General features: G+C 49.1%; 1 protein-coding gene across 2 annotated transcripts in view; it reads right to left on the bottom strand.

Annotated features, from left to right (window-relative positions):
• Positions 1 to 122: 122 nt before the first annotated feature.
• The window catches only part of AXIN1 (axin 1), a 72,132-nt gene continuing 45,887 nt past the window's right edge, over positions 123 to 26,367 (bottom strand). The window contains exons 4-10 of one of the 2 annotated variants that reach the window (XM_062503500.1): positions 24,500 to 24,596; positions 16,951 to 17,088; positions 11,330 to 11,883; positions 8,825 to 9,001; positions 7,988 to 8,230; positions 2,636 to 2,803; positions 123 to 1,835 (exon numbers count right to left, since the gene is read on the bottom strand). In XM_062503500.1, the coding sequence (XP_062359484.1) occupies positions 1,709 to 1,835; positions 2,636 to 2,803; positions 7,988 to 8,230; positions 8,825 to 9,001; positions 11,330 to 11,883; positions 16,951 to 17,088; positions 24,500 to 24,596 (1,504 nt within the window). In that variant the 3' untranslated portion in view covers positions 123 to 1,708. Of the gene's footprint in view, positions 1,836 to 2,635; positions 2,807 to 7,987; positions 8,231 to 8,824; positions 9,002 to 11,329; positions 11,884 to 16,950; positions 17,089 to 24,499; positions 24,597 to 26,367 lie in introns of both variants that reach the window. The other variant, XM_062503498.1, reaches the window with a different exon arrangement.

The raw sequence follows: 26,367 nt of genomic DNA on the forward strand, positions 1-26,367 counted from the left end.
GGGAAGGAAAAAAAGCAGCAGGCAGTGGGATGTGGGATTTTATTTCATTTTATCCAAGTACCTTTGAAAAGATCAGTGTACAAGTCAGCACATGAGAATGCAGAGGCAACGCCGGGGCTGTACGGCCGCTGTACATATTTACAGGGACCCCCTGAAAAAAAAGGGGGGAGACGGAAATCCCGGGCACGCCAACAACCTCACCAGACACACCACCATCAGAACTTAAAAAAACAAGGAGTAAAACTCCTCGTAACACTGTTCCCGGGCTGAAAACATTTGCAGATTTTGCTGGACTTCACAAAGTGTGTTAGGCAAGTCCAGAAGGGGTTTAAAAGGCACTCGGTGACAGGTACAACAGGCGCAGTCGCTGCCCTGGGGTCCTGGCAGCTCCACCCCTGCTGGGCTGGGAATGGTGCTGAGCAGGGCCAGCGCCACCGTGGATCCCCCAGGCTTTGGGGCCACCCCCGTTTCTGTGGGTGGGCAAGAGCTCTCTAAAGGAGCTGGCACAGAGCTGTGGCTGTGCTGGAGCAGCAGGGCCTGGGCTGGGCAAGGGCAGGATGAGGGGAGCACCAGCACAGCCCAGCTTCCTTGCGGCCAAGTAAGCCCAGGAGACTTCCCAGGGCTGCCTGCTGGCCCTGCATGAGCCACGAACTGGCATCAATGACCCCCCCAGTGCAGTGCCCTTCTGCTGCCTCCCGAGACACAAAAGCTGGTAAAAGATGTAGGACTCAGAAAATGACGTATTTTGCCTTCAGCTTTGATGTCTCCCTCCCCATTATGGCTCTCCTAAAGAGAGCCCAGCCTAAAGCCGGAGCTTGGCCCGGGGGGTCTGGGCATGTCTGCACCAGGCATACAGGAGTCAGCCCTCTGCAGAACTGCAGCATGGTCCTGGGAAGCAATCCCTTCTCCACAGGGACACGGGACACACAGGACTGTGCAGCCTGTGGGATGCCAGCACCCAGCCTGCCACCCTGGCTCCGAGCTGGTTCTTGCTCTGTGGAGCAGAGTCCCAGTCCTGACGGGCTTCTGTCAGACCCTTCTATCCCTCGGGGATTTACTTGGTTGCAAGGAAGCTCAGGAGGAGAAAAAAACACCCATCCTACCATATCCAGCAGCTGAGCCTACCAAGGAGGCCACAGATGACTTCTTCCAAATGGCTCAATGATCTTCACAGCCCCTTCGGAGCAGGGTCACCCCTTCCATGCTGGTGGAGTGAGGGCAGCTCTACCCCATGGCGCTCCAGAGCCATCCATGCCAGGAAAACAGAGCAGGGTGCCAGGAAAGTGTGGAGCAGCTGGGGTCTGATGGATGGCTGTACACTTTGGGTGAGTTCTGCAGTACCTGTACGTTTTACATTTACATAAGAGCACTGTGACATTGGAAATATTTTCCTTTTATTACAATATATCAAAAATATGCAGCTTTAGTAAACAAGGTCATATTACACTTTCTAATGCACTGTACAATGCTACATTACACTTATATTCGGTATGGAGAGGGAGCCCAGGCTCCCACTGGCAGGTTTGTGGGGTGAAAGGGCATCCACGGGCATCCTGGAGCTTGCCCAGATCCATGCTGGAAAGCAGAGCTGCTGCCCTCTGCCCTGGGCTCGCCTGGTGCCTGTGGCAGCAGCACTGCCAGCGTCAGCCCCAGGCCTTCTCCTCCGGTCCCAGAGTCCTTCACAGTCCTGTCCTCACCACCCTGGAGCCTAATCAATCTTCTCCACCTTCCCGATGATCTTCTCTTCGAAGATGGGCAGGATGGTGTCATCCTCCCGCACCTCCTCAAAGACCACACCACAGTCGAACTCGTCGCTCACTTTCTTAAAGTAATACCTGAAAAAAACCAGAAACGTGGAGGGGGGAGAAGGAAAAAAAAAAACAGGTGAATGATCAGAGGGCACCATGATCTCCAAATGTGGGTACAGAGCCCTTTCATGGCTCTGAGCTTGTGGAGCACAGGAAGCTACTTCCCAGACACGGAGAGAACTGAGGGCACACTCCCGCCCCTGGCCTCAACAGTGACCACAAAAAGTGGTCAGGATCCATGTAAGCATTGTCAGGAGCTCCAGCCCTGAATCAAAGCCCATTCACAGTTCTCCCAAAAGCAATGGCTGAGGCACCTGTGTTGGTGAAGCATTTCTAGGCAGGCTTTCCCATGGCAGCTCCTACTTAGAAGTGGGAACTTGGAGATCTCCACACCCTGCATCTGACTGCTTTGGGACTTTGGCAGGACCCAACCTCCTTGTCCTCACCAAAGGGAACTTTGAGAGGAGCAAAACCAGATCTTAATTTAGAGGGTCCCCACAGCATCACTGAACCCTGACTGCACCTGCCCAGGAACCCACAGGGCAGCTCAGCAGCTCCTGCTGGAGGTGCAAACTATGACATAGGACATTTCTGCTACAAAACCCAACCTCCCTCACCCATGCTAACCTGCCCCTTCACCAGCCAAGGCACCCTGGCCATGCTGCCACATCCCCATCACAGCATGCCCTGAGGAAGCCCTCCTGACTCACCTCCACCAACCCTCCCTCCCCTTTGTGGGGGCAGTGCCGCCGTGTCCTGGCAGTGGCATCTGCCAGGGGTCACCAACAGCTGCTGGCAGCTCTCTACAGGCGGGGAGCAGCCCTTACCTGTAGTTCCCTTTCTTGGTCAGCAGCTCCTTGAACTGTCCCAGTGTGACCACGCGCCCCTTGACGAGGGTGCGGTAGGGGATGGGCTCTCCACAGAAGTAATACGCCACCACGATGTTCTCGCAGGGCTGGGACGTGCCACTGCCCGGCCTCTTCTGGGGCTTCAACCTGCTGTGCACAGACACAAGGGACCTGCTCAGTGCCAGCCCAGGGGGCTCAGAACCATCCTGCTGGCTACCTGGTGAGGCTCGGGGCTGCCAGGTGAGAGGAGCAGGTCAGAGCCCCCCAGATGGGCTGGTGGAAATGCAGCGCAGCCCCTGAGCATCGCCTGCTCCCACCAGCAGCTCTCCTGGCACGCAGGCACACACCAAGACTGGTCAAGGAGCACTTGGAATGGCTGAACGAGGCCAGGACACAGCTACAAGGAAGGTGCAGGGTCTAACTGAGCCCCTTTGTGCTGTCTCCAGGCTTTGAGAGGGCATGGTCCTCCTTACAGCGTGGTTTGGGGAGTCACTGGCAGAGCACCCCAGGCCAAGGTGGCAGAGCCAGGTCACCATCATCATCATCACCATCACCATCACCATCATCCTCTCACCACGCTCCTGGTGCACACCAGCATGCAGGGCTGGAGCACCATCCAACAGGTCATGATCACGCAGACAGTGCCCAGACTGCTTGGGAATATTGCCACCATGGCCAGAAAACCCCAGCACAGCTTTCCAGTGGCCCACATCTGCAGGCAGGATGTTTCTTCACTCCAGAGCTCCTCTGGGCGCCTCTCCCAGAGTACATGGAGGTCTGAAGGGATGGAGCTCCCAGCATGGCATGTCCTGGAGCCTCTGCTGCCTGTCCTGTCCATGCAGGGTGCCAAGGCAGCTGCCATCCTCAAAACCTCAGGAGTTTACATCTCCTGTGTTTTCCCAGCTCTCAGAATGCTGGTCTGATTTTTGCTTCCAGCCCACACACCAGGTTCAGCTATGGTGGTGCCAACACTAGACTGAAACTGTCAGCCCAGCCCCCACCCCATTTTCAGATACAGACAAAAGCAACAATAATTCAGCTCAGGGTACTTTGCCCTTCTGCAGAGCCTTTCATCTGGGGTGCTGAAAATGCTGCATAAACATTGGAGCAGCCTACACAAATTGCTACCTTGGCATGCGTGGTCTGAGCCAGAGGCAGCCTTCCCTTTCAAAGTCACATAAAACACATTTGGCAGCTTCAAAAAAAATTATTTTAAAAGTACACTGCATAAAAAAGATGATTTTGTATTTACATGACTGGAAAGTTGCTGTAAAAACCTTAGAATCTGCCAAGCACATGAGGTAATCGCAGTTTTGGAAATGACTCTGACCTTAACCTTTAAACAGTGGCTGACGGGCAGAGCACCTTTTCATGGTGTGCCCACATAAACACTGGCACTGCAAGCCAACACCAGACACAGCCTTTCCACCTCTTCCTACAGGCATGAGAGGTGTAAAGTTCATCTGAACAATATTATGGGTGCCTGCTCTGTCTGGGAGACCTTTGGAGAAGATGCAGCAATCTGAGAGGCAAGGCCCAGCAGAGCTCTCAGAGCCTCTCCCATCCCTGTATCAAAATACAGGATGCCCTTTAGCTAGAAAAACATTAAGGAACTGAGTCATCCTTGGAAACAAAAATATGAGGCATTTAAAGGAAAAATGGGTCATAAATTCAGGCAAATTCTGTGAGTCCTATGAGCCAGAAGTTAATTGAAGGGGTTTGGAAAACCTCAAAGTCACTAAGCTTCTCTTAATCCTGCTAGAGACAAGTCATGACTAAGAGAGGGCTGCTGTGTGCCTGGGGACCTGGGGACACAGCAAAGAGCCTGGTGCAGGAGCAGAGCTTCTTCATCAGGGCTGCTGATCTCCTTTGCCTGGGGAGACGGAGAGGACAGAACATCCCCGAGCTCTGCTGTGGCAGAAACAAGAGGGAGACTGTGCCAGTGGCTGGGAGTGTCGTTCCTCCTGCTGTGCACTTCACACCTGAAAGGCCATTCCAGGCTCCAGTCAGATGTGCCCCAAAAATGATGCCTGAAGTGAAGCCCAAAAGTGATCTCGACGAGACCGACTGGCCTTTAGTTCCCCAAGCTTTCATTTTTTCCCTTTTTGAAAATGGGAGCAATACTTTCCTTTTTCCAGTCAGTGGGAACTTGTCCAGACTGCCATGACTTCTCAAATATGATGGATAATGGCTGAGACACTTACTTCATCCAGCAGTGCATTCAGGCCCTGTGGATGTATTTCATCAGGTGCCATGGACTTGTGCACCCTCAGGTTCTTTACATGGTCTCAAACCTCATCTTCTCCTACTGTGGGTGGTTCTTTTTCTCCCAGTCCCTGCCTTTGTCTGTGACTCAGGTGCTGTGGTTGGAGCACTCACTGGTGAAGACCAAAGTAAAAAAACCACTGAGTACCTCAGCCTTCTGCATGCCCCAGGTAACCAGCTCTTCCATTTCCTCCCAGACAGGGCCCACATTTTCCCCAGTCTTCCTTTTATCACCAATGTACCAAGAGAAGATTTTCTTGTTGCTTTAATTTTATCAGCAGAACTCACACACACCCCAAACCGCAGCCATAGATCTCCAGCAGGCTGAAGCAAAACTGATGAATATGGAATCACTGAAAATGTAATTTTCCAAGAGCTACTCTCAGGAGAATGAAACAACACAACTGTCTCCACTTTCGTCATTGCCAAGAGATCTCCTGAGACCTTGGCTCACACATAAAGGCTATCAGACTGACTCTGAGCCCTGCCTCATTAAATCTGCCACCTGCACCCATCTCCTGGGTGTCAGTGTGACCCAGAAACACTGCCAGGTACCACACCCTGCCCCTTCTGAGATCACCTCCCATTGCTGTGTTTGTCATAAGCACAAAACACCATCCAGCAGGGAATCAGCAGCACTCATCCCCCCCACTGCACCTGCATCCCAGTCCTGACCTGCAGCTGTGCATCCCACCAGTGCTGGAACAGACAACCCTTAAGTGTGCAAACCCAAGTGTGGTTTGCAGCACCAATCCAACCTTGCTGTGATGCAGAGGTGTCCAGCTAGCTCCAACTCAACCCTGGGAAACCTGGAAAGCCCAAAATGCACCCAGCAGATGTTACCTCACTGGGTGTCCCAGCCACCAGCTCTGCTCCTCTTCCAGTCTTGGGCCAGAACAACTAATTCCAAAGTGATCTCATGCTAAATGTTCTCCCTGCTTGCAAAAAATCCTTTCTCCGAGGAGCTGTTATTAATTACTTCAATCCAGCTGTGAAATGTGAGATTCAGCTGGAAACGGCTCAAAACCTGTCTGACCATGGAAAAACCTGATGGTCACTGGGACACCAATGCTGGGCACTGGTGTGCTGCTGGATCTGCAGGTCATTAGTACTGGATGGTCAATCCTGAATTGCTTGCCAGCAGCAGCCAGGTTGCTATCTCAGAGATCAGGGTAATTCCAAATGCTGTGAAATAGGGAGAGAAATGCTTTTTCTGGAAGAATATTTACAATTCCCAGCACTGCAGGTGCCTCATTGATTTACAGTGGGGCAGCGCTGGGGTGGGAGCAGGGCTGCTGGCAGTGGGCAGTTTGGTGGGGAAGGCCACTTCTGGGAGGGCTGTGCCAGAGGGGAGTGGCTGGAGAGCTGGATAACCATGCTGGCAAGGCCAGTCTGGCTGTAGAAAGCTGGCACAGAGTGCTCTCCACCCACAGCCAGCTCAACTGGAGCCTCAAGGACACTTCTGGGCTCACCTCCACCTCTCTGTGCTTCCCCAAGGCTATTGACAAACCTGGGACACTGGCTCCCATTTCCCAGAGCTCTTCAAAGCTCCTGCCTGAAATAAATGGTGCTTTCATGGGAGCTCCTCTCTGAGTTTCACCTTCATTCTCATTGAGCTGTGGGATCTATTTCCAGGCAGTCTCCTGGGCTAACCAGAGCAGGAGCCTTCTAAAAACTGCCAGGCCAGGTTGTTTCAGCTGTAGCACCCAATCCTATCAAAATCCAGCAGAAAGATTTCAACATCCAGAAATCTTTGGCTCCCTGGGGACCACTGCATCCATTTTTCCCTGCTACTGGACACAGACACATCTACTTTTCATAAGCAGTCCCCCACTGGTGAATGTCTCTCTGGTTTTCCAGGCATGGGACAGGGCTGGGGGATCCCTGTATCACTGGGAGAAGAGCCACACCTCATGGAGAGGCAGTGGAAGCACACTGGGACTGCTCAGCCCATCCGGCTGCTGGCATGCCTGGCATTGACCACACACCATGGGCTTCCTCTGTAAGCCATTCTTAAAGCACAGGCCAAATTATTGCCAGAATATTAACTGCATAGCTCAGGCTGATATTTTCAAAGTGTGTACAGACATTTCTGGGGAAGGCGAATGAATTTAGTGTAACTATAAATGACTCTACTAATAAACCCTATCCAATTACACATGCTGAAAGGTAGATCACATAAACTTGGCTTAACCTGGCTTGGGAAAGCCCTCTAATTACCTGGCTTTCAATCAATGCTCTGACACAAATGCACAGAAATCTGCTACGTGGTCACTGCAAGTGAAAATAACTGGAGCCTGTCAATTAAGAGCTTATTTTTAAAATTGCATTTGTGTTTGTACAAGTCAGACTGCAAAGTGTCAAGTTTTCAGAGGACAACTGGAGAGCTGTGAAAGGTTTTTAATGGACAAAGTGCTTTTAGCTGTTAACAGTAATTATCTAGTACTTCCAAAACGCTTTTCACCAGAGAGCTCCATGTGCCTTGCAAATGATGTCCCCTGAAAGATAACACAGAGCAGGAAAATGAGCTCTGCAACAGCCATTAAGCTGAGTCACAGAAAGGTGCAGTGACTTGGATATGGCCAAGCAGGGTCAGAGCTGCTGAAGGAGGGCTCCAGTGCAGAGCCCTCATCCAGAGGCCACCAGCAGCCTTTGCTGGAAGCTTGTGTGAGATGGAGATTAAGAGCAAAGAGACATTTGTCTTCTGCACTTAATTCTGCTGCATCCTGATGAATTCTGCTCCTGCACCAAGCTCTGAAATCATTGTGTGACTGTGAATGAGTGGAGAGCCAGCGAGCACCAGGGGAGAGAGCTCTCCCAGCCATGCCCCCTCTAGACATGCCCAGCCCCTTCCCTCCCTGGCAGGAACATTTCCAGCCTCTCCATCCACAGATCACAAGCCCATGGCCTCAAGGTGGGTTTTGGCATTTGCACCACCACATCAGAGGGGCTGAGACAGATTTCTCTGACCTCTCTGCATGCTGGAGACCAGAGCAAAGGACATGGACATCCCTCAGAGCAGTCTCTCCCAGCCCTCCCACACAAAACCAGACCATATAATCATACCTTTGCTTAAGGGGGAGTTTTCCAGCCCTTTTTTCCTCCTCCTCCAACCTCCTGCGAGCTTCCTCCAGCTGGGTGAGAGGGTTGGGGGCTGGGTTGGGTGGCATGGTAGGATCTTGAATGAAGGGGTGAGAGGGCTGGACGACATTTCGGAGCTGGGCGCTGACCCACGGGTGCACCGTCACAGGTCGCTCGATGGAGAGGGGCCGGACGTCGTGGGACAGCTGCTTCTTAGCACCTGAAGAGCTACACACAGACACAAAGGTTTTATATGGACCACTGAGATGCTCTTCACGGGCACATGGTCATTCCCAGATGGACCTGCTGCTGGAGACACGCACCACTGGGAAGCTCCTCACAGCATGGCTTTTAAGGGAGAGGGGTGCAACATCAAAATCTAAAGAAGATTTTGAGCAAGTCCTGAGACATCAGGGTGAGCAGCCCAATCCTGAAACAAACCCCACATATAAGCATGAGTGCTCCCATCAATTCCATATATAAAAATAAACAGGAAAAGGCAGCTTGATCTTTTGTGGAATCCTCCCACAGGATGCCCTCCCCTGCCTACCAAGTGCCACGTTATCCACCTTGGAACCACAGCAGCAATTTCTAAGATTCCCCCGGGGCTGTAACCTCCTGCCACGGCCACGAGTTATCCTTAAGAAACAACAGCCCTCATAGTCCCTGAGTAATCCTCAGTCTCCTAAGGGTCTAAACTCTTTTGTGGTGGGCTCTTGCCTTCCCAAGATGCCTGGGAGGAAGGCAGCCTGCTGACACATCTCCCTTGTGCACGAGATGCAACACAAGAGTGTGGCTGTCCCTTGCTCTGCCAGCCCTTACCCATGGTTTGTTTTCTTATGCCTGCTGATCTCCTTCTCTCCTTCTATGATCCACTGAAGAATCTTCTGGTTTTTCTCCACGTCTTCAGGAGATCCTGGCATCTCATAGTTGGCACCATCACTTTTCCCTGAATCGGTCTTCTTAACATTCCTTTTTGAGAGCAGACTTGCTTTCCCACTGCAAGAACAAATCTTGGGACATTAGTGCTTTGCTTATGCCAACCACCAGAGGGGCAGAGGATGGACACATCTATCTCCAGACATGAACACATCTGCCTCCAGACATTTTCCAGAGGTCCCTGCTCTACCTAAGCTCAAACCACCTGTGCCACAGTTCAAGCTAAGAGGAAGACTACCTAGACCTGGGCACAATTGCTTCTCTGCCCAACAACCTGTGGGGAGAGGGAGGTTCTCCTCTGGCCAAATAAGCCACAGCAAGATCTCCTACCATGAGAAGGGTTGTGTTAAATCCTCAGCTCTTTGCTCAGAGCAGGAGGTTATCCACTCTGTGTGTCTCCATGACTGACCACTGCTTGAAACCCAGATCCTTCCTATCACCCTCAGATTCACTGATACCCCAAACTGACTTGCCATGCCCAGAGTTTGCTTCTCAGCCTCAAGTGAAAGAGGCTTCACCTCATGGTAGAAGATCTCATCCTAGCATTTGGGTGGGTAGCCTCCCAGGGGGAAACCTAGCCACCTCAACCACCATAGCCAGAGATGCCAGGCAGTAGCCAACACTCTGGCTACACCTCTGGCAAGGAGCAAAGGCTCTTTCAGGAACATCATGGCACACAGGGCCACATGCCCAGCCAAGCAGCCCCATGCTCAGGAGGCCATGCAGAATATGCAGACCCTGTGCTGGTCTGTCATTCCATGAAACTCCCACTGTCCTAATCATCCACCTGCTTTTCAGCACAGGACCTCGCTCCTGCATGCTCACTAACATACACAGGAAAAACAACCTGAACACCACAGAGGAGCAGCAGTCCCTTGGATAGCTTTGCTGATTTTTTTTTTTTTTAGAAAAGCCTGGAGAGGAATTGCTGCAGATCTACAAAGGTAGGGCAAGCTGACAACTTCTTCTCCGCTTCTCCCAGCATGAGGACTACTGGGTATCAAACGCAATTCTGCAACATCAAGTTCAGTGTAAACTGAAAATAATAATGCTGTTTTCTGCAGGTTGTTATTGGCCCACAGACACAGTCAAGGGAGCTGGGGGAACAGAACACCAGCTGGGTTCAACAAAGAGTCAGAGAAGTCACCACAAGAGACTGCTGGCTGCCAAACAAGACCATTTGAATGCAAACCCTTGTCTTGTGAAGCTTCTAATTCAGGGACTGCCAGGAACTGGGAGTTTGTGCCAGAGGAAGGACAGCTCTGAGTGTGTCCTTTAAATCTCATTAAATATATGCTGTAGCTGCTGCTAGAAGGAAGTCTTGTGTCTAGATGGGTCTTTGGGTTGGCCCAGCATGGTCATGCTCATCTCTCTTGAAGCAACAACCCTTTCCCCATACAAACATGGTGGATTTAAGTGCTTTAAGTGGATTTAAGACTGCCCTCCTGAAGAGCAGATTGCTTTGGCTGCCTCTGCACTCTGCTGCCCTCCTGACACCCCAAAAAAGCTGATCCTGACTGCTGTAGACCCAGCTAACCTGCCTTCACTAACTGTCCCACCACGGTACACTGCAAAGAAACATCCCAAAGTCTCAGCTCTGGGGAGCCAGACACAGGGTGAGCAGAGCATTCCCCTGTGGCTGCTCCATGCCCATCCCTCACTGTGATCAGCCCCAAACTGGACTTCCACCTTTGCAGTCACTCAGTAACAGGACCAGCAAAACCCACCACAGAAAAGGATCTCCCCCCTCTCCCTGCAGCATGGGAGGGATGCAGGAATTCAAATGGCGAGGAAAGACAGACAACAGCTTGTAATGCAGCCAAATGGCTCTTCTGGGCAGAGGGTGCCCTGCCCTGGAGAACATGCTCCTGGGACTGGCTGCAAGGGCAGCACTGCAGTGTCCATTGCTTTATTAGGAAGAGATAGGAGCCCTTCTGGTAAATGGGTTCAGCCTTGCAACAAATAAGGTGGGGGGTTTTTGTCCTCTCATAAACAGGTCTCTTAAGAGACCTGTTTCTATTACCCAGACCTCAGGACACAGCCCTGACATCCAATTCCTGGTGAATGGAGAAGTAGAACACCACCTGCAATTTCCAAGCATCTCCACTGCTTTAAGGAGCAGAAAATCTATTTTATAATCAATGCCAACAAAAATCCTGGTTAGAGGGTGTCTTTCAGCACCAGATCACAGAAATAAAAAGTACTCTATAAAGGTTATCACGTCATATCCATTTCTGAAAGGGAAGAGCCCTCAAATGATGTTCCAGCATAAGCTCTCACAATAAAAGGCTCAACTGCTGTTTCCCTGACAAGCTACAGCCTGTTTATAGAAAAGCTTCCTAGAGAAGCCACGACTTTGGGAATCACATTAGGTGCTCCTTGACTCACCTGTAGCCTAAAGAGTCCATGGGGACAGGGGCCATACCCAAGTTTTCACCGTAGTTTCGTGACTTTGTTGCATAGTTATGTGAATCTACATTCCAAGCAAAGCTGTTCTGCACTCGCTGCGTGGCTTCAGCCTCGATCTGCTCTTTTGGTTTCATCATGCTGTGGTGGTGGATGTGATGATAGATATGTTTATGGTGGTATAAGCTAGGTGCATCCAGTTTCATTCCTGATTTTGTCGCGTGCTTGCCATGCCCTGGAGGAATTGTTCCTAGTGTCCCTGACAGCTTCCCTAAGTGGCCGCTTTCCGGGGACCGTGGCTTAGGAGAGTGACGGCCAGGTCCTGGAGACTGGCAGCCTGGAGTTTTCATCACACGCTGCACGTGTTCATCCAGGATGCTTTCAGGGTTTTCTTCATGGGCATCTCTCATCTGCATCCCAGCACAGCCCATCTCAGCATAACGAGGAGCAAAGTGATGGAAGGCCTGGGCAGAAGGCATCTTGTGGCTCATGACTGAGGGACCAGAAGAGATATCTGCATCCTCACCTTCTTCTTCCTGCAAGAAACACAGGGATAATCAGAGAATGACAGTGGAGTGGTGGAAGGGGTCCCTAGTCCGACCTTCTGCCTGCAGCAGGACTGCTGCTAACCCTTGGGTCAGGCCTGGATTAGTCCAGTGAGATCTTGAAATCCTTTAAGATGATGGAGATCCAGCACCCTTCTGGAGATCTGTCCTAGACTGACAGGAAATTCCTAATGCTCAAGCCAAGCCTGTGCAGTGTGGGTGCCACTGAGCAGAGCAGCTAAGGTCTCTGTATCTGCTTCCTGAGCCACCATTAGCAATGTTCTCCACACACCACCCAAGGAGCTCTGCCAGGCAGCCCACACATCACAGCCAGGCTTACAAACACAGCTGACAAGCCTAACAACTCAACTGGAGCGGGCACAGCCTTACTCCAAGTCCCCTGAAGGTGGTTCTGCAACGACCAGCAGCAGAAACATAACTTACCACAGTGTACCTTCAGCTTCCCACGTGCCTTTGGTAAGGCACTGCTTCAAAGCCCATCAGATAAAGCCCAGAGCTACAGGATGTGCAGCAAATCAGTTCTGAGTCAGGTAAGACCAGGGGGGTTTTCTCACCCAAATGACTATTTCACAAGGCAAAGCCAAGAGAAGGCTTGTAACAGGAGGAAGTGAAGGTCGACAGCTGCATGAATGGTTTTGGAAATCAAACATTGATTTCTCCTGGGCATGCTAAGGCTGGAGTAAAACACTTCGTGCAGATAAAGAAATGGGTTGGCACTAACTGCTTGTTCTTGCAGTTCACACGGGTCTAGGACATGCTGTCAGTGACTCTTAAGCTCTTGCCAGGAAGAATTAAACTCCTCCATGCTGACAGCCACAGTTTTGATGCTGACGAACTACTTTACGCTCCAACATAAACTCAGGTTTTTTATGGAGTTTCTTTATTGGAAGTCAGGATTCCTATTTGTTTTAATTACATAAGCAGGATTCCAGTGAGTCCTTTAATCCTGCTCTTCCCCCTTTGACACAGTGAAGAAATCAGTTGCAGCAAAAGGTATCTCTGCCCTGCTGTCTACTGGAAAACACTGACCCCTATCAGCTTTGCCTGTCAGATGCCATCATCCATCAACTGCTAAACAGCTTCGAAATCTCAGCTGCCAACCACACAGCAAGAAAGCAAATAACAGACTTCCTTCCAGTGTCACACCTGGGGGTTCAGACCCTGAAGCGGGGACAATGCCAGGTTTTTGAAGTGCTAAAGGCATGGGTGCTGTAAGCCTCGGGGTGTGACACGATGCTGGTGTCTGGAGGGGACACAGCACTTTCCAACAGATCACTCTGAGGAGCTTCAGAGGCACTTTTCATCTGCAGCCACCTGTCACAGCTCACCAGCCCTGGGCACCAAGCTCAGGGACAAGCACGGTGAGGGATGTGCTGACTACACCCCTGCCACTGAGGAGAGCATTTATTAGCAGTTTGTGATACCCAATGATACCCTGAGAACTTGGGAAGCTTTAGGAGCTGGTACCTCCCAGGTTTAAACACCAACTGATGTGCAGGGCAGGATCTGATCCTGGCACAGGTCCCTGAGGAATGGCAGCATGTCCTTTCTGCTCAGCCCAGAACTCTTGCAGTGCTGTCACACCTGACCAGGGCTGCATGAGAATGAGAACCTAGGCTAGTCCACCCAAATGGGTGCCTGGGATTTGGGAAATCCTCTGGCTGCCTCAAACTCCATTATGCAGGTAATGTGGACTTTTGCTTCAAGACTGAGATCAGGATGGATTAAGGGGAGAAAAGGCTCAGTTCATGTTGGCTCAGCTTTTCTGTGTAACTGAGCAGATCTGGACCCCAAGCATGACCACAGGCAGGAGCAGTTGCTCCTGGATTGGGTCTATGAGGGCCTGGCTGACCACTGGCCTCAGCCTCACATCAAGTAGGAAACACCCCAACAGTGAGACAACAGCAGTGAATGAAGGAATTGGGGTACTTATTCCAAGCTCTTGTCTTTCCTCAAGCAGAGTAAAGGTTTGAGTCAAGATTGCAGGAAACAATTCTGCTGAATGTTTTCACTATGCTCAGTCTGCAGTGAAAAGAACAACATACATGGTGTGGGCTCTGGAGCTGTATTTTGGGACTTTGCTGTGGTGAGCTGGGCAAGGCCGGGCAATGAGCTGGGCAAAGCTTGGTGGAGATCTGGGCAAGGCCTGGAAATGAGCCTGCTGGAGATCTGGGCATAGCTTGACAGTGACCTGGGCAAGAAGCTGGGAAGAGTTTTGGCGCTGGTGCTGGCACAGCCTGGCAGTGATGCTGGCACAGATGTTGGCACAGCCAGCACTGGTACTGGCACAGCCTGGCATTGATAATGGCACAGCTGGGCAGTGCTGCTGGCACAGCCTGGCAGTGATCTGGGCGGGCAGGTGACACTCTGGGCAGGCAGGGAGCCCTGCTGCCATCACCACTAGATGGTGCTTTGTTGACATATTATTGTTAGAAAGATCTTCCAGCAGCTCCCACAGGCAGCAGCAGCCAGAGATGCAGCTCCAACTTTGCTGACTGCTGAGCTATTTTTACTCCCCAGCAAGGCTCCCTTCCCTTTGAATTAAGAGCTGAGAGCAGCACTGATGAGCCACAGGCAGGCAATACCTTGCTGGAAACCTCCTCCTCTGCCTCCCCCTAGTCCCACCCATCAGGCTGCTGCTGGGTGGGAAAACAGCTCTGCTAAGCATGAGAGCCTCTTCGACCATCATGCAAATGATTGCCCTCTCTAGTCAGGCGATGTTTAATACTCAAATACTGAGAATCTCAGTGGTGGCTTTGCTTCTCCCTGGCTTATTTTCCTTTTGTTCAGTTCAGAGTGATCTGTATGATCCAATACTGATCTCTGTGACAGCAGATTCCATGTGTGGACATGAGGCTGAAGTGTCTCAGAAACTAATATGGGAACATGCAGATCCTCTAATCCTCTGCCACGTTTCTCAGAATAAATAATAAATTCAGCATTTGCCTTTTTGTAAAGCAGAAACCTGACAGTCTTTTCAGTAAAAGGCATTTGACTTCAAATCAGACGCCTCCTTACAATGTTACTGCATGATGTGGCTTTGAAAGGGAACCTGCAGACTGCTCATTAGGGGGGAGAAAAATTCTTTTCCCCCGGCTTTTGAAAAATATTTTCAGCTTCTCTGTTAGGCTGGTAACTGCCCAGTGTGACTAATGCTCCTGGTTTTCCCTGTGCTGCTGTGCAGTGAGCCATGCAGACCTGGGAAAAGGTTACCCCTACAGTCCTGGTGTTCAGGTCACAGAAAAAAAGCCCTGTTATCCATCAGGATTCCAGTTCTCCCTCTTGCTGATACTAGCAACTCCTGCACCTTAAGTGCTGACCTAAAAAAGCTACAATTGCTTACTCTGAATTTTTCCTGAATGGCTAATGCCAGATGCCAGCCAGTCAATGAAATACATTCTGGAGACAGCAAAGAGGTTTAATATACAGCATTAGTGGGAGTCTTGGGCTTAAATATAGATTAAGTCACACAAAAATGTGTTTAAACAGACTTAAATATATTCTCTGGCACATAGGTATTTGCTGATTTTATGGTATTGCTACTGGCAGCTTCTTCAAGGACGCAGAGTGTGGGATAATGTAATTTAGTACAGGTGGAGGCTGCAATGGAGACATGGGAGGAGGAGGAAGAAAAGTGTTCTAGGACTGTGTTAGCAGCAAATGCTGCTGATTACACTGTCTTTGTCTAGAAAGCAATAGTCACCAGACAGGAGAACAGTGCAATTCCAGAAGAACAGGAATCTAATCCCAAAATAGCACCTGGCTGGCCTTTTCTGGCTGGATGCAGAGTTGTAGGGAGTTTGCTGGAAAACACCTGGAGCTGGATGAGACCTTACAGGTCCTTCTGTCTTCCTCTGTTCTCTGCATTTGAAATGCAGATGCAGTTTAAAGCCAACACTGCAACCTACAGCTTTTTCCTGTTTAAAGAGCTACTTGATGAGCATTTAAAAATAATCCAATGGGGCTGAAGGTTCTTTCCTGGAGCCCCAGAAGCTCAACCTCCCTGAAAGCAGAGAGCCAGCTGAGACAGGCACCAACACCTCTGCTTTAAGGGAGGGGCTGCAGGTTATGGAGCCCAAAGCCTTCACCTCAGGGTCATGGCAGCTGGTAACTGCAGAACCCCAAAACTTTGGCACACAGGACTGCAGCTACACTGAACTAGTTATGTTCAGTAACACCATGGTGTCCTCTCGGATCTCTCTATCCCACCACAAGATGTACAGCTACCCATGAGATGCAGTGTCTTAGAAGAAAAGCCATGGTGTAAATACTGCTTAACAGGAGTCTCACACAGGTAATACCAGATGACCAGGACGTCACTCTCTCCCTCTTGGATCTTGTTTTGGAGCTAAAGGCCTTGCATATTTCCCATGGTTCATCTAACAGATCCTCAGGGTCTCAGGCCCCAGCAGTATGAGGTCTCACAGCACTCAGTGCCACTGGTAGGTATCCCAGTAGAGTCAGTGTGTTTATCTCCTAGGATAGCTTTTCAATGCCACACCTGACCACTTCCAACATTTCTAGGGTGTGCTAGGCACTGATGGGCAGAACCCTTTTGGTTGTGGTGGGAAGGGCCTGATAGCAGACACAAACACCCCCAAACATAACATTACCTGTCATCTGGTCTCCAACTGTGGAGGAAAAAGGGATTGCACAAGACCTCCTATGGGAAAGTGAACCCCTCTTACACAGTCCCCAGGGACTGCTCACAAACTCAGGAGAGCCAAGATGCCCAAGAAGGTGATGGAGAGCATCCACAGCCCCTGAGTGATGGCAGAAGTGGGCACTGCTGTGCCATGGCTGGCATTTTACACAGGGAGGGATCACTGGAGCTCACAGAGCTCTGCATGGATGGGGGAACAGCACTGTGGAAGCTGTGGGGGCTACAGGAGCCTCCAGGAGCCCTGTGCCAGTGATGACCACAGCAGTGCAGCAGGGAACTGGCCATCCCAGTTGCTTCCACAGCAGCTGAAAGCTCCCTGTGGTACAGGGTAAGCAGAGTGCCAGGCTGGCAGAAGAGATAAGAAGGTCACTGACCGCTCGAACGCGTTTAAGGCGCTCCTCTAACTTCTCCTCTGCTTCACGTTCCTTCTGTACTTCCTCCAAACGGTTGATCAGCTCTGCAGCAAATTTCTCTGGTTCCACGTGGATATCCTTTGGCATTCGGTAGGTACGCTGCAGGGAGAACACAGCACGGCTTAGCAAAGGATGAATGAAAAATCCCACGTTTCTTTGGGAGCCTTTGATAACTGGAAGTGCCGGTTGTTCCGGCGGGAGCTGGGGGAGCACAGGCTGGCAGGCACTTAGGTGCAGCTCAGGATCTGGGGGCTGGAAGCTGAGCCACTACCTCCACGAGTTCCTCAGCTGGCATCAGCTCCACACACCACCCCATCTAAGGGAAAGGTTTTTTTCTGAAGCTGCAATTCAAAAAGCTCTTTAGGCACCAAATTCCACTTGGGGATGGAAGTGCTTGCTTTTCTGCCAACATGGTCAACAGAAATGTCCTGGTCTCAAATGGTGGCAAAAGGATGTACAGACCTTTCAACCTCTCAAACCACCTGTTTATAGCAGTTATGCTTTCAGTTTGGTACAAGGGAGGACTCTGGTGCATACCTACTCAGCTTATCCCAGGAGGATGAGTGTGTGCCAGTCAGTCTCTGCAAATCTAGCCCACAGCCCAAGATCCCAATTCCCACAGAGCCATTCTCTCTTGCTGAAGGATTCTACAGGATTGCATCTCACTTTTTCAGAGCTGTGCAATGATTCCCTGCTTGCTTTATCAATACAGCACACTTACAAGCACAGAGGTGCCATTTTTCTGCCTGCTCTGGGTGAATAAATGAATATTTATAGCAGTTCAAGGACATTTTTGATTCCTTCTGAGTTACTTCGTTCCTAAATTCCTGGGTTCTGGGATAAGAAGTTCATGTAGTGAAGTATAAAGCTATCAGATGCTGCATTTCCCTCCTCATTTTTATCCTTTCTGTATTATTTTCTTTAAATAGAAGAAAAAGTAAAATGACGCAGCAGAGATAAAAATTTAATTTGGAGGAAAAATAGTTGGAAATTCAACAGCATAAAACTCTGCATTCAAATATTTCAATACTAACATGAGAGAAATATACACTCTATAGGACCAGAGCTAAATTAAATGTGAAGATGTGAGATAATTCTAGCAAAAGAACAAATGCAGCATCAGAAGCAGACATTGAGCTTGAAAACTTTAAAGGAGGATGAGAGACCACCCGAATTTATCCCAGGCTGGCCCTGAAGATCAAAGCAGAACATTAAAATGCTGCTTTGCCTCAAAACCTGACAAAAGTATGCAAATCACACTGGCTTTTCTATCTCTGCCAGCTGGAAGGCAGGGAAGAAAACCAGAGGCAGTAAGAACCTGCTGATGGCATTGAGGAGCTGAAGACTCTTTCCTGACACCCCAGCTGGGTTTGCAGAGGTCCCAGTTAAAGCAGTGCTTGTTTTGTTTGCCAAGAGGGATGGGTCTTCCTGAGCCTGCCAGGAAATCTCAATCCCAGTGACCTATCTGAGTTGGGAACAGCCCCAACCAACCATTCCCTTCATCCCTGCAGCCCTGGAGGGGGCACAACATATGGGAGGTGATGTCACCACCAGGGGATGACACCTTTAGTGCCACCAGGACCTCTAGCCCTGCAAACCAATGGCCTGTATCACAAGAAGCTAAACTGCAAAAAAAGATTTTTATCAACAATAACAACATTCAGTCTTGTAATATTGGCAGAGTGGCCAAAATAGCATGTTTCACCTTTGTGAAGTCCAGAAATGGGCTTCAGATGTGCTCCAGCAAGTGGGAAGATGTGGTAGAGCTGGTTCCTGCTCTGTTACTCCCTGACGAGCTTCTCAGGATGTCTCCCTGTTCCCCTGCATAGCCCTGGGAAGCACCTCTGGCTAAGGGATCCTGCTTCCTTCAGAAAGCCCAACCCTGGGTCCACCACCACCATCTGTCCTCATGAGGCAGGATGAATCACACCAGCGGTTCTCAAGGAGGGAATTCTCTCCCTTGCCTGACAAGTCCCAACCTGCTGGGTGATATATTCCCTCCCTCCTGCCACCTCAGGATGCCAACTCTCTCTGTAGTTGTTTATAGATGGCAGCACCAAGCCCTGCTCCGTTAGACACTTGATGAGCCTAATAAGAAGCAGCTTGGAGCTCAGCATTCATGGTCTTGGGTCTCCCCAGTGCAGTTACTACAGAAAAGCACAACTGGGAAAGAATTACCCCTTGTTTTCCTAGCCTTTGATGCAGGGCAGCATCCCAAACCAAAGTCTGTCCTGAACCTGTGGTAGCAGTGGGTGCAAGGGCTGAGGTTTGCTAACCCAAGTGTCTGAGTCCTGTCACAATGAGGTGGTTCCCTGCAGGAACAGCAATGCTGAGGATCCCAAGATATTTGGAATCACTGCTGTATCCAGGGAACTCAAAATAATATGATTCTGGGTCTTTTAAAACTAATACCCCAGCATGTTTATCCACAGTCTCTCAAAGTCTAGAGGTGACTGAAGCTCAACTACAGAAACTACAATAATTGAACCCAAGAATCTTTGGGATGAACTTGTTTTCTTCTCTCTTTGTAAAACTGTTCTATCTGCAAAACCCACTGCCCTGTCCTTGGAGCTTCCCACTCAGCACAACAGCTTGCAGAGGGCCTCAGCAGCCTGTCTGAGGGTGCAAAGACGCAACCCCCTCTGCAAAGGTCTCCCTGAACATCCCAGATCAGTGCAACTGAAATAAACCTCACTTCACTCCCTGGATACTAGTTGCACATACCCTATGATGTCCTGGTGGGTACTTGTAAGGGTAACTCAGAGAGCTGGTGAGCAGGATGCTGCTCTGAACATCACCATGGGTCTGACTTTAGCTCAAAGGATGAACTACACAGACTTCCCCAAAACTGATAGTATTGCAGAATAATGAATGCAAATTCCCTGTGCTGAAACAATACAGATAACTGCTGAGCGTTCTCTCTGCCTCCCTAGACAGCAAACATGGATTGCACTGACCTGGTTCAAAAGGCTTAAGACAACAAAGTGTTTGAAGCCTTTATCAAATGATGGGCCTGACTTCAGAAGGGAGACAGGGGAAATACGCTCCATCAAAGACCAGCCAGACTGAGCTTGTACCCAGAGCAGGATCCTTCAGGGCTTTAGGATTTTGAACCTGCCCCCAGCTTCCCATGGGCATAAAGAGTCCTGCCAAGGGAGTTGTAAATAAGCTGCTTATTGTTCTGAAATCAGAAGGGCTCCAAATGCTTTTGTTCCAAGTAAAGGGTGCAGCACTGTCCAAGAGCTGGCTGGTTTTTGAGGATCCAGCCCTTCAGTCTGGACCAGAATGAAGTCTCTGGATATTCAGAAAGGAAGTGCTTAATTTTAAAGTACAGTTTAATCTAATGCTTCATTTAATTACCTATCTACTTGTATTTAATGACACTAGTTAGATGTGTCTGTCCAGAACCAAACCATGCAGAGTTGGGGAGGCTGCAGAGGACAACAGACAGGAGGCTGAATGACAGGTGGATTGGGAAGAACAGAAATTGCTTGAATTGGTCTAGATGGAGCAATATTTCCTAATGACAGCTCTGAAGAAGGATTTACTGGGGTACCTATCACTAGAATATTGTCCTTGACACATGAAGTGTCTGAAGCTCTGGTACCCTTGTGAAGAAGCAGCCTGCTAAGAACATGTGAGACACAAGCTCTTCAGTACTTCCCATAGGCAGCTGCTCTCACGTTTCCCCCTTCTTTTCTTGGAGCTGAGGGAGCAAGAATTCCATGAATTTTGCTCCACAAGGCAGGTGCAACTCTTTGGTTTTGATGGATTTCACCTTCCCTGAGAAACAGAGATTTAAGGACCAAGCTGCACATCAGAACACACCGGCATCCAAAATGTGAAAAGGTGAAAGGGAAGAATCTGAATGCAGTTTGCACGTTCCCCTTGGGAAGCATCAGCCTCAACTGCTTTAAGATGAAACAGGAAGTTTTTCAACATTACACCGGGCAGAGGTTCCCTAAGCAGCTCCAGGGATCTGTGGTTTGGGCTGAACTGTTTCTGACAGATGTGACTGGGCCAAAGAATTCTGTGCTGGTAAATCTCCTTCTTCTACAAGAGGTTTGATGCCTCCATGAGGCCTGAGGGGCTGTTGTTAGATCACAAGTCAGTCTTGGAAATGAAAGGAAGATGACAGGGTAGAGAAACCAAGAGAAAAGAACTTCTGAACCTCCATGTTTCTTAGATTAATGCATTCCTCTGTGACATAAATTTTTAACAGATAAATGGTGTTTCCATACCGGAAACACTTGTGGCAGAGCTCAGAGATAGCTGGATTTCAGCATCCAGTTTAGCAGCATTCAGGGATTAACAAGGAGTCCTGCTGTGGCAAGGTGTTTCAGGAAAATGGCACAAAACAGTCAGTGGGAATCCGAGCAGGTTCCCAACTCACAGGAGCAGAAAGCTCATTTAACTGCAGTTATTTAGGCAGCACGAGACCAGGGTCCTCCTGTGCACTTCTCACTTGTACAGTACAGCACAGTGGTCACTCACAACCTTCCGTTCCACTCAGGAACACCACAGAAGCCACCTTGCAGCATCCTTGATTGCGGGGCAGGACAGGAGAACCCGATGATCAACTACAGCAAGAACATTGCACTATGGCTTCTTTATGTAGTTAAACAAACCAACCAAACACCAGGTCTTAATGCTTGAGGTTTGATTTTTCTGAATTTGTGGAAAAGGAGGATCTCCCATCCTCTCCTGGGAATGGATGAATGCCAGAGCCAGGTACAGCCCTGCATGGTCTGGGCTTTCTCCCTTTCTTTGGGAACTTGCTTGCACTTTCCTTCCTTGGTGCTCCAACACTATGCTCAAATCCAAGAGAGAGATGGAAAACCACATGAAAGCAACACTCACTCTCTGTGTAATGTGCTCCTGCCAGAGGCACAAACCAGAGGTCTCCCTGCTTGCTGGAGATCCTCCCCCACTGCATTCCTGGGCAGAGCGCCACTTCACAGAACAAACTTTTCCAAACTTAGAGCATTGGTGACTGGCTAAGTGTGGAAGATGTGAGCTGCTAAGTGTGGAAGATGCAGATCAGGGCCATCCACACATATCCTGCTGCTGAGAAGGGTGTTCCACATAGCTAGCACACGCTGTCACTACTTGGAGGCAGCAGGGCTGCTGGGACCAGCGGGCAGCCTCCTCTGAACATATAATCACTGCAGTTTATAGCTTCTGGACTTAACTACAAGTGCTGCTATTAAAAGCAATATAAGTCCTTTCAGATTTTTGCATAATAGCCCCATAACTCATTTGTCAGGGAACGGGAAGGTCTGTAAAGGACTTCTGAAATGACTTTCGGAAGTAGGAGGCTCCCTGTTATCAGTAGGAAACATGCTGTGCATTCTGCAGGCACTATCAGCATGGACTCTGGCTATGCTGGAGATAGGAGTCCATAAAGACCTTCACTCAAAGGTTGTGATTTCATCATTGCTACACGTTTGGAAGCAGCTCACCCCAGGTCCAGCCTGATTTAGCCAGGGGTGGCGGGACAGCCCAACCACTGGCTCTGGGAAGCCACACTTGAAGAAACATTTGCATGACTCCTTGCTAATCTGGGCTGTTTAATTCAAAGAGTGTGCAGTTAGAGCTGAATTTTAAAGAGTAACTTTATAACATTTCACATTGGTGTTGTCAAAACACATTGTCTAATTACCTTCTCCTTTCTTAGCTGATTGATAAGCAAAGGCAGAGCAGTGCTTCTCTGAAGTCGATGCCAATTCTGCGTCAGTAATTGGCTGTGAGGAGGTGCCAGAGTGTCTGAACTAAACTTTTATTCCCTGCAGAAAGACTAGAACTAACTCAACTTCTCCCATATAAATATATGTCAAGATGCCTTTTCCCCTGGGACTTAAAATTACAGTGCAGAACCTAATGGGAACAGTGGATGTTTCACAAAAAAATCCTTGTGAAGCGTCTGTGTGTAGTTTAGGAGGAATATGTAATTCTAAAAGATTGTGTAGGTAAGTAGGATAATATAAAAATTTATAAGCAGCAGGTGGGCAATTTAAACCTTGTTTTTTATCCCATTTTTAAAGGTGGTTTCCAAAAAGGTCGATAAAATTTAATGCTAAGTAAAACTAATTAGCCTGCAAGGAACTGCTGCTGGAATGACACTTATTCAGTTCAACAAAAGAAATGTTTGGCAGATGGAAGTTCGTTAAAGTAGAGCTCACTATACATATTTAATGCTCCATACTCTGAGTTTATAACCTGCAGTTCATCGAGGCATTGCCAGTGCACACCATCAACAGAAAGCCACTATTATTTTTATCCAAAAGGTAAAGCCACTGACAAGCTTTGAAGTTGGAGAATATTCAGTCAGTAGCTCCCACTGTTGGGGAACAGCAACAACAATAACAACAAAAAATAAAGGCCAAGCTTTCAAACTTCAACTCTAACAAAGCCATGCTTACAGTAAAAACGGCATCAAGTGAAATAAAAAGGCACCCAGCCAGCCTTTTCAACAGCAACCACACTGTGAAAGCAACTGTGTGAAAAGAGAGGTGACTGAGCTAGGATGGCTGTGAGCGTCCACAGCCAGGGCTTTTATTGTCAACCCAGTGATCAAAGCACAGGAGACCCTCTTAAATCTAAGGAAAATAATCTAATTTAAAAGGCAAAACAAAGAGTGGTGGTTTTGGTGTGGGTTTTTTTTCTTTTAAATCAGATTAAAACAAGGGTGTATTTCTGCTGGTATTGTGCTGCTTTGAGCAGGCAGGATGGGAACAGCTGCGTCAAGTTTGAAGGCACTTCTGGAAAAAACAGATGGAGGCTTTTTCTCTCCTATTTGATTTGTGCTGGAGTCCAGCTGTCCAAAGGGGAAAGAAGCACCTTTATTCCCTACCAGATATTAAATGTCACCTGTAACTTCTCAGAAAAAGAAAACAATAATAAGCAGAGCTGCAGATGGTGATGCAGAGCCCTAGCAGCTGTGCTCATCTTCCAAAGGCTGCTTACCTGGAGCAACCAAAGAGACAGTGTTGGATAAATGAAATACCTACTCCTGCACCTTTTTTTCCTCCTGCCTTGTGTCCCCAGGTGAGCTTTGCTGAGTCCTTGAGAACAGGTTACAGCTCCTATGGCTGCTCAGTGCAGAATACTGCTGGGGACAGTTGCACTTCTCCCTAACTGACCTTGGCTGAGAACTGCATCAGCCTCCATGTCCAGCAGCCTCCTACACCTTCCACAAACACCTCCAGCTCACCCGAGGGCATGAACTGCTTGCAGATAAATGCCAGCTGGTGCTTCCACTCTTATCCAGAAGAAACAATCAGCTACTGACTGAATGGATAAGAAAAATTCTGTGTTTTGGGCAGCCCTGAATGGTGAACTTGGCAGAAAGTTCCAAGCCTTTTCTTAGCACAATGTATATCATCTTAAAGCACCCCAAGCAAATACAACACTAAGGGGGATTAAACTCAAGCACAAGCAGAGCAACTGTCTGGTAGGCATCTCACATATTTTGCATATTTACCCCTGGGAAGGAGATAGTGCTACTTACAGGAATGTGAGGTAGTGGCACACGTCCATTTGCTTTGGCACTTTCTTGCATCTCTCTGCGATGCTGCTTTCGGAGTCTGTATGGTGGGATCCCATCTCTGCCGGAATAAAACAACAACATGCCCTGCTTTAGTGCCTTTCTCTGACATGTTATCTTCATTCAAGCCTTGCTGACACAGAGTGACCAGTAGGAAACCCCTTCACATTTGCACGCCCAGAGTATGAGGGACCCATGCAGGGAATGATGTTCACGCAGGTCCCCGAACCGAAAGAGCCCTGGTATGGGGGGCCTGGAGGACTTACACATCATCCACCGGGAGCAGAGTGAGGCAGGGCTCCTGTGGCTGCTGCTCAAGGCAGAGGGCAGGGAGAAGGACTTGGACTGCATCCTGGTACCTTTTATAGTTGGTTGCTTTCTGTAAAGAGCCTGTAACGTACACATTAAACCATCGGGCAGGCTAAGAGAGGGGGGAGAAGGAGGAGTGGGAGCTCAGTGAGCATCTAATCCAAGGGGAACTCGGTCAGGGAACAAGGTATATGTTTTTAAGAGAGCATGACAGCTGCTCAAATGGCTTATCAAAGCAAGGGGTATAGGCTCCACTGCTCCCAAGGGGATCTCTAGCTCAGTCTGAAATGATGAGCTTGGTACTGGAGCTGCAGGAGGGAAGAACCAGCCCCCTCCCCAGATGAGGCTGGATGAGGTTAGGAAGGGATGTCATGGGCAGTCACATCCAAGTGAACCAGACCTGCTTGGTTTTATGCCTGTGCTGAAAGAGGTGGTGACAGAGGTCTCTGCAAAGGAAGCAGATAGTGGTGGCCACGATCCTTGGTACACAGAGGTCAGTGGGTCAGAGGAACCAGGCTTTGCTAAGCAGCCCAAATGGCAAAGCATCACTGTCTAAGTGTGACTTCAGGCAAAGAAAGGAAATGCATTTTCGTTCTCACTATTGCCACCACCCTGCTCACACCCAGGGACCTGAAGATGAGTGAGTGGAGCCCAGTTATGAAAGGACACAGACCCACTTCCTGGTGACCTTGTGTTATTTGGGGAAAATCAACAAATGCAAGAACAAATGCCAGCCTGGAGCTTGGCAATTTGGAGTTTTTTCATTTTACACATTTCCCTGATACAGTAGAGGTAACTGCTTGGGAGAGCCATGCAAAGCCACAGAGGTGGGTGGAAATGAATGGAGGGATTTGGTTTGTTTCAGCTCCCACATAATTTCCAGGCACATCTTCTACCAATCCTGCACCCCTCTGAGCTGTGAAAACGAGCCAGTCCTGACACATCTCATGTTTGCACAGGCCAAATGTCCTTAACACCTATCCCCCTTCCCAGCTGCTTCTCCAGAACATAAACCAAACACTTTCACCCATAGATTTTTAAAGTCAAGGTGCCATTTGGCAAGAGAAACACTATCTACTGTGGTGTTTTGCCTGCAAACCTCCTGAGTTTCAAGCATCAGCCTGTGTGAGGATGGCCACCATCAGCTTTCATTCTCATTTCCATCACGCTGGCTGCCCTGCTTGGCTCCCTGGAAGCACAGGCAAAATCACCACCAACCTACATCAGAAGAATCTAATTTCATGCAGTAAGCCAGGCATTCAAAATGAAACACCATTAAAATAAACTAAAACAAACCCCATGATTAATGACAAGTGCTTTTTAGCAGGAAGACAAACGAGGGAACAGAAAATGAGGCAGGCTAATTACAGCTCTGGTGAGTGGCTGCAGCTAATGCAGGAGGAGGAAGAGTGTGTTGGGAGCATCAACTCTGCTGTGCCTGCAGTGACATGGCTTGGGAGCAGGAAAACTTCCCCACGTTGGTGTACAGGGATCACAACAGTGTTCATTTGGTGGCTTAATTT

Source organism: Cinclus cinclus, chromosome 16 (assembly GCF_963662255.1).
Source record: "Cinclus cinclus chromosome 16, bCinCin1.1, whole genome shotgun sequence".
In the NCBI taxonomy this organism is placed as follows: Eukaryota; Metazoa; Chordata; class Aves; order Passeriformes; family Cinclidae; genus Cinclus; species Cinclus cinclus.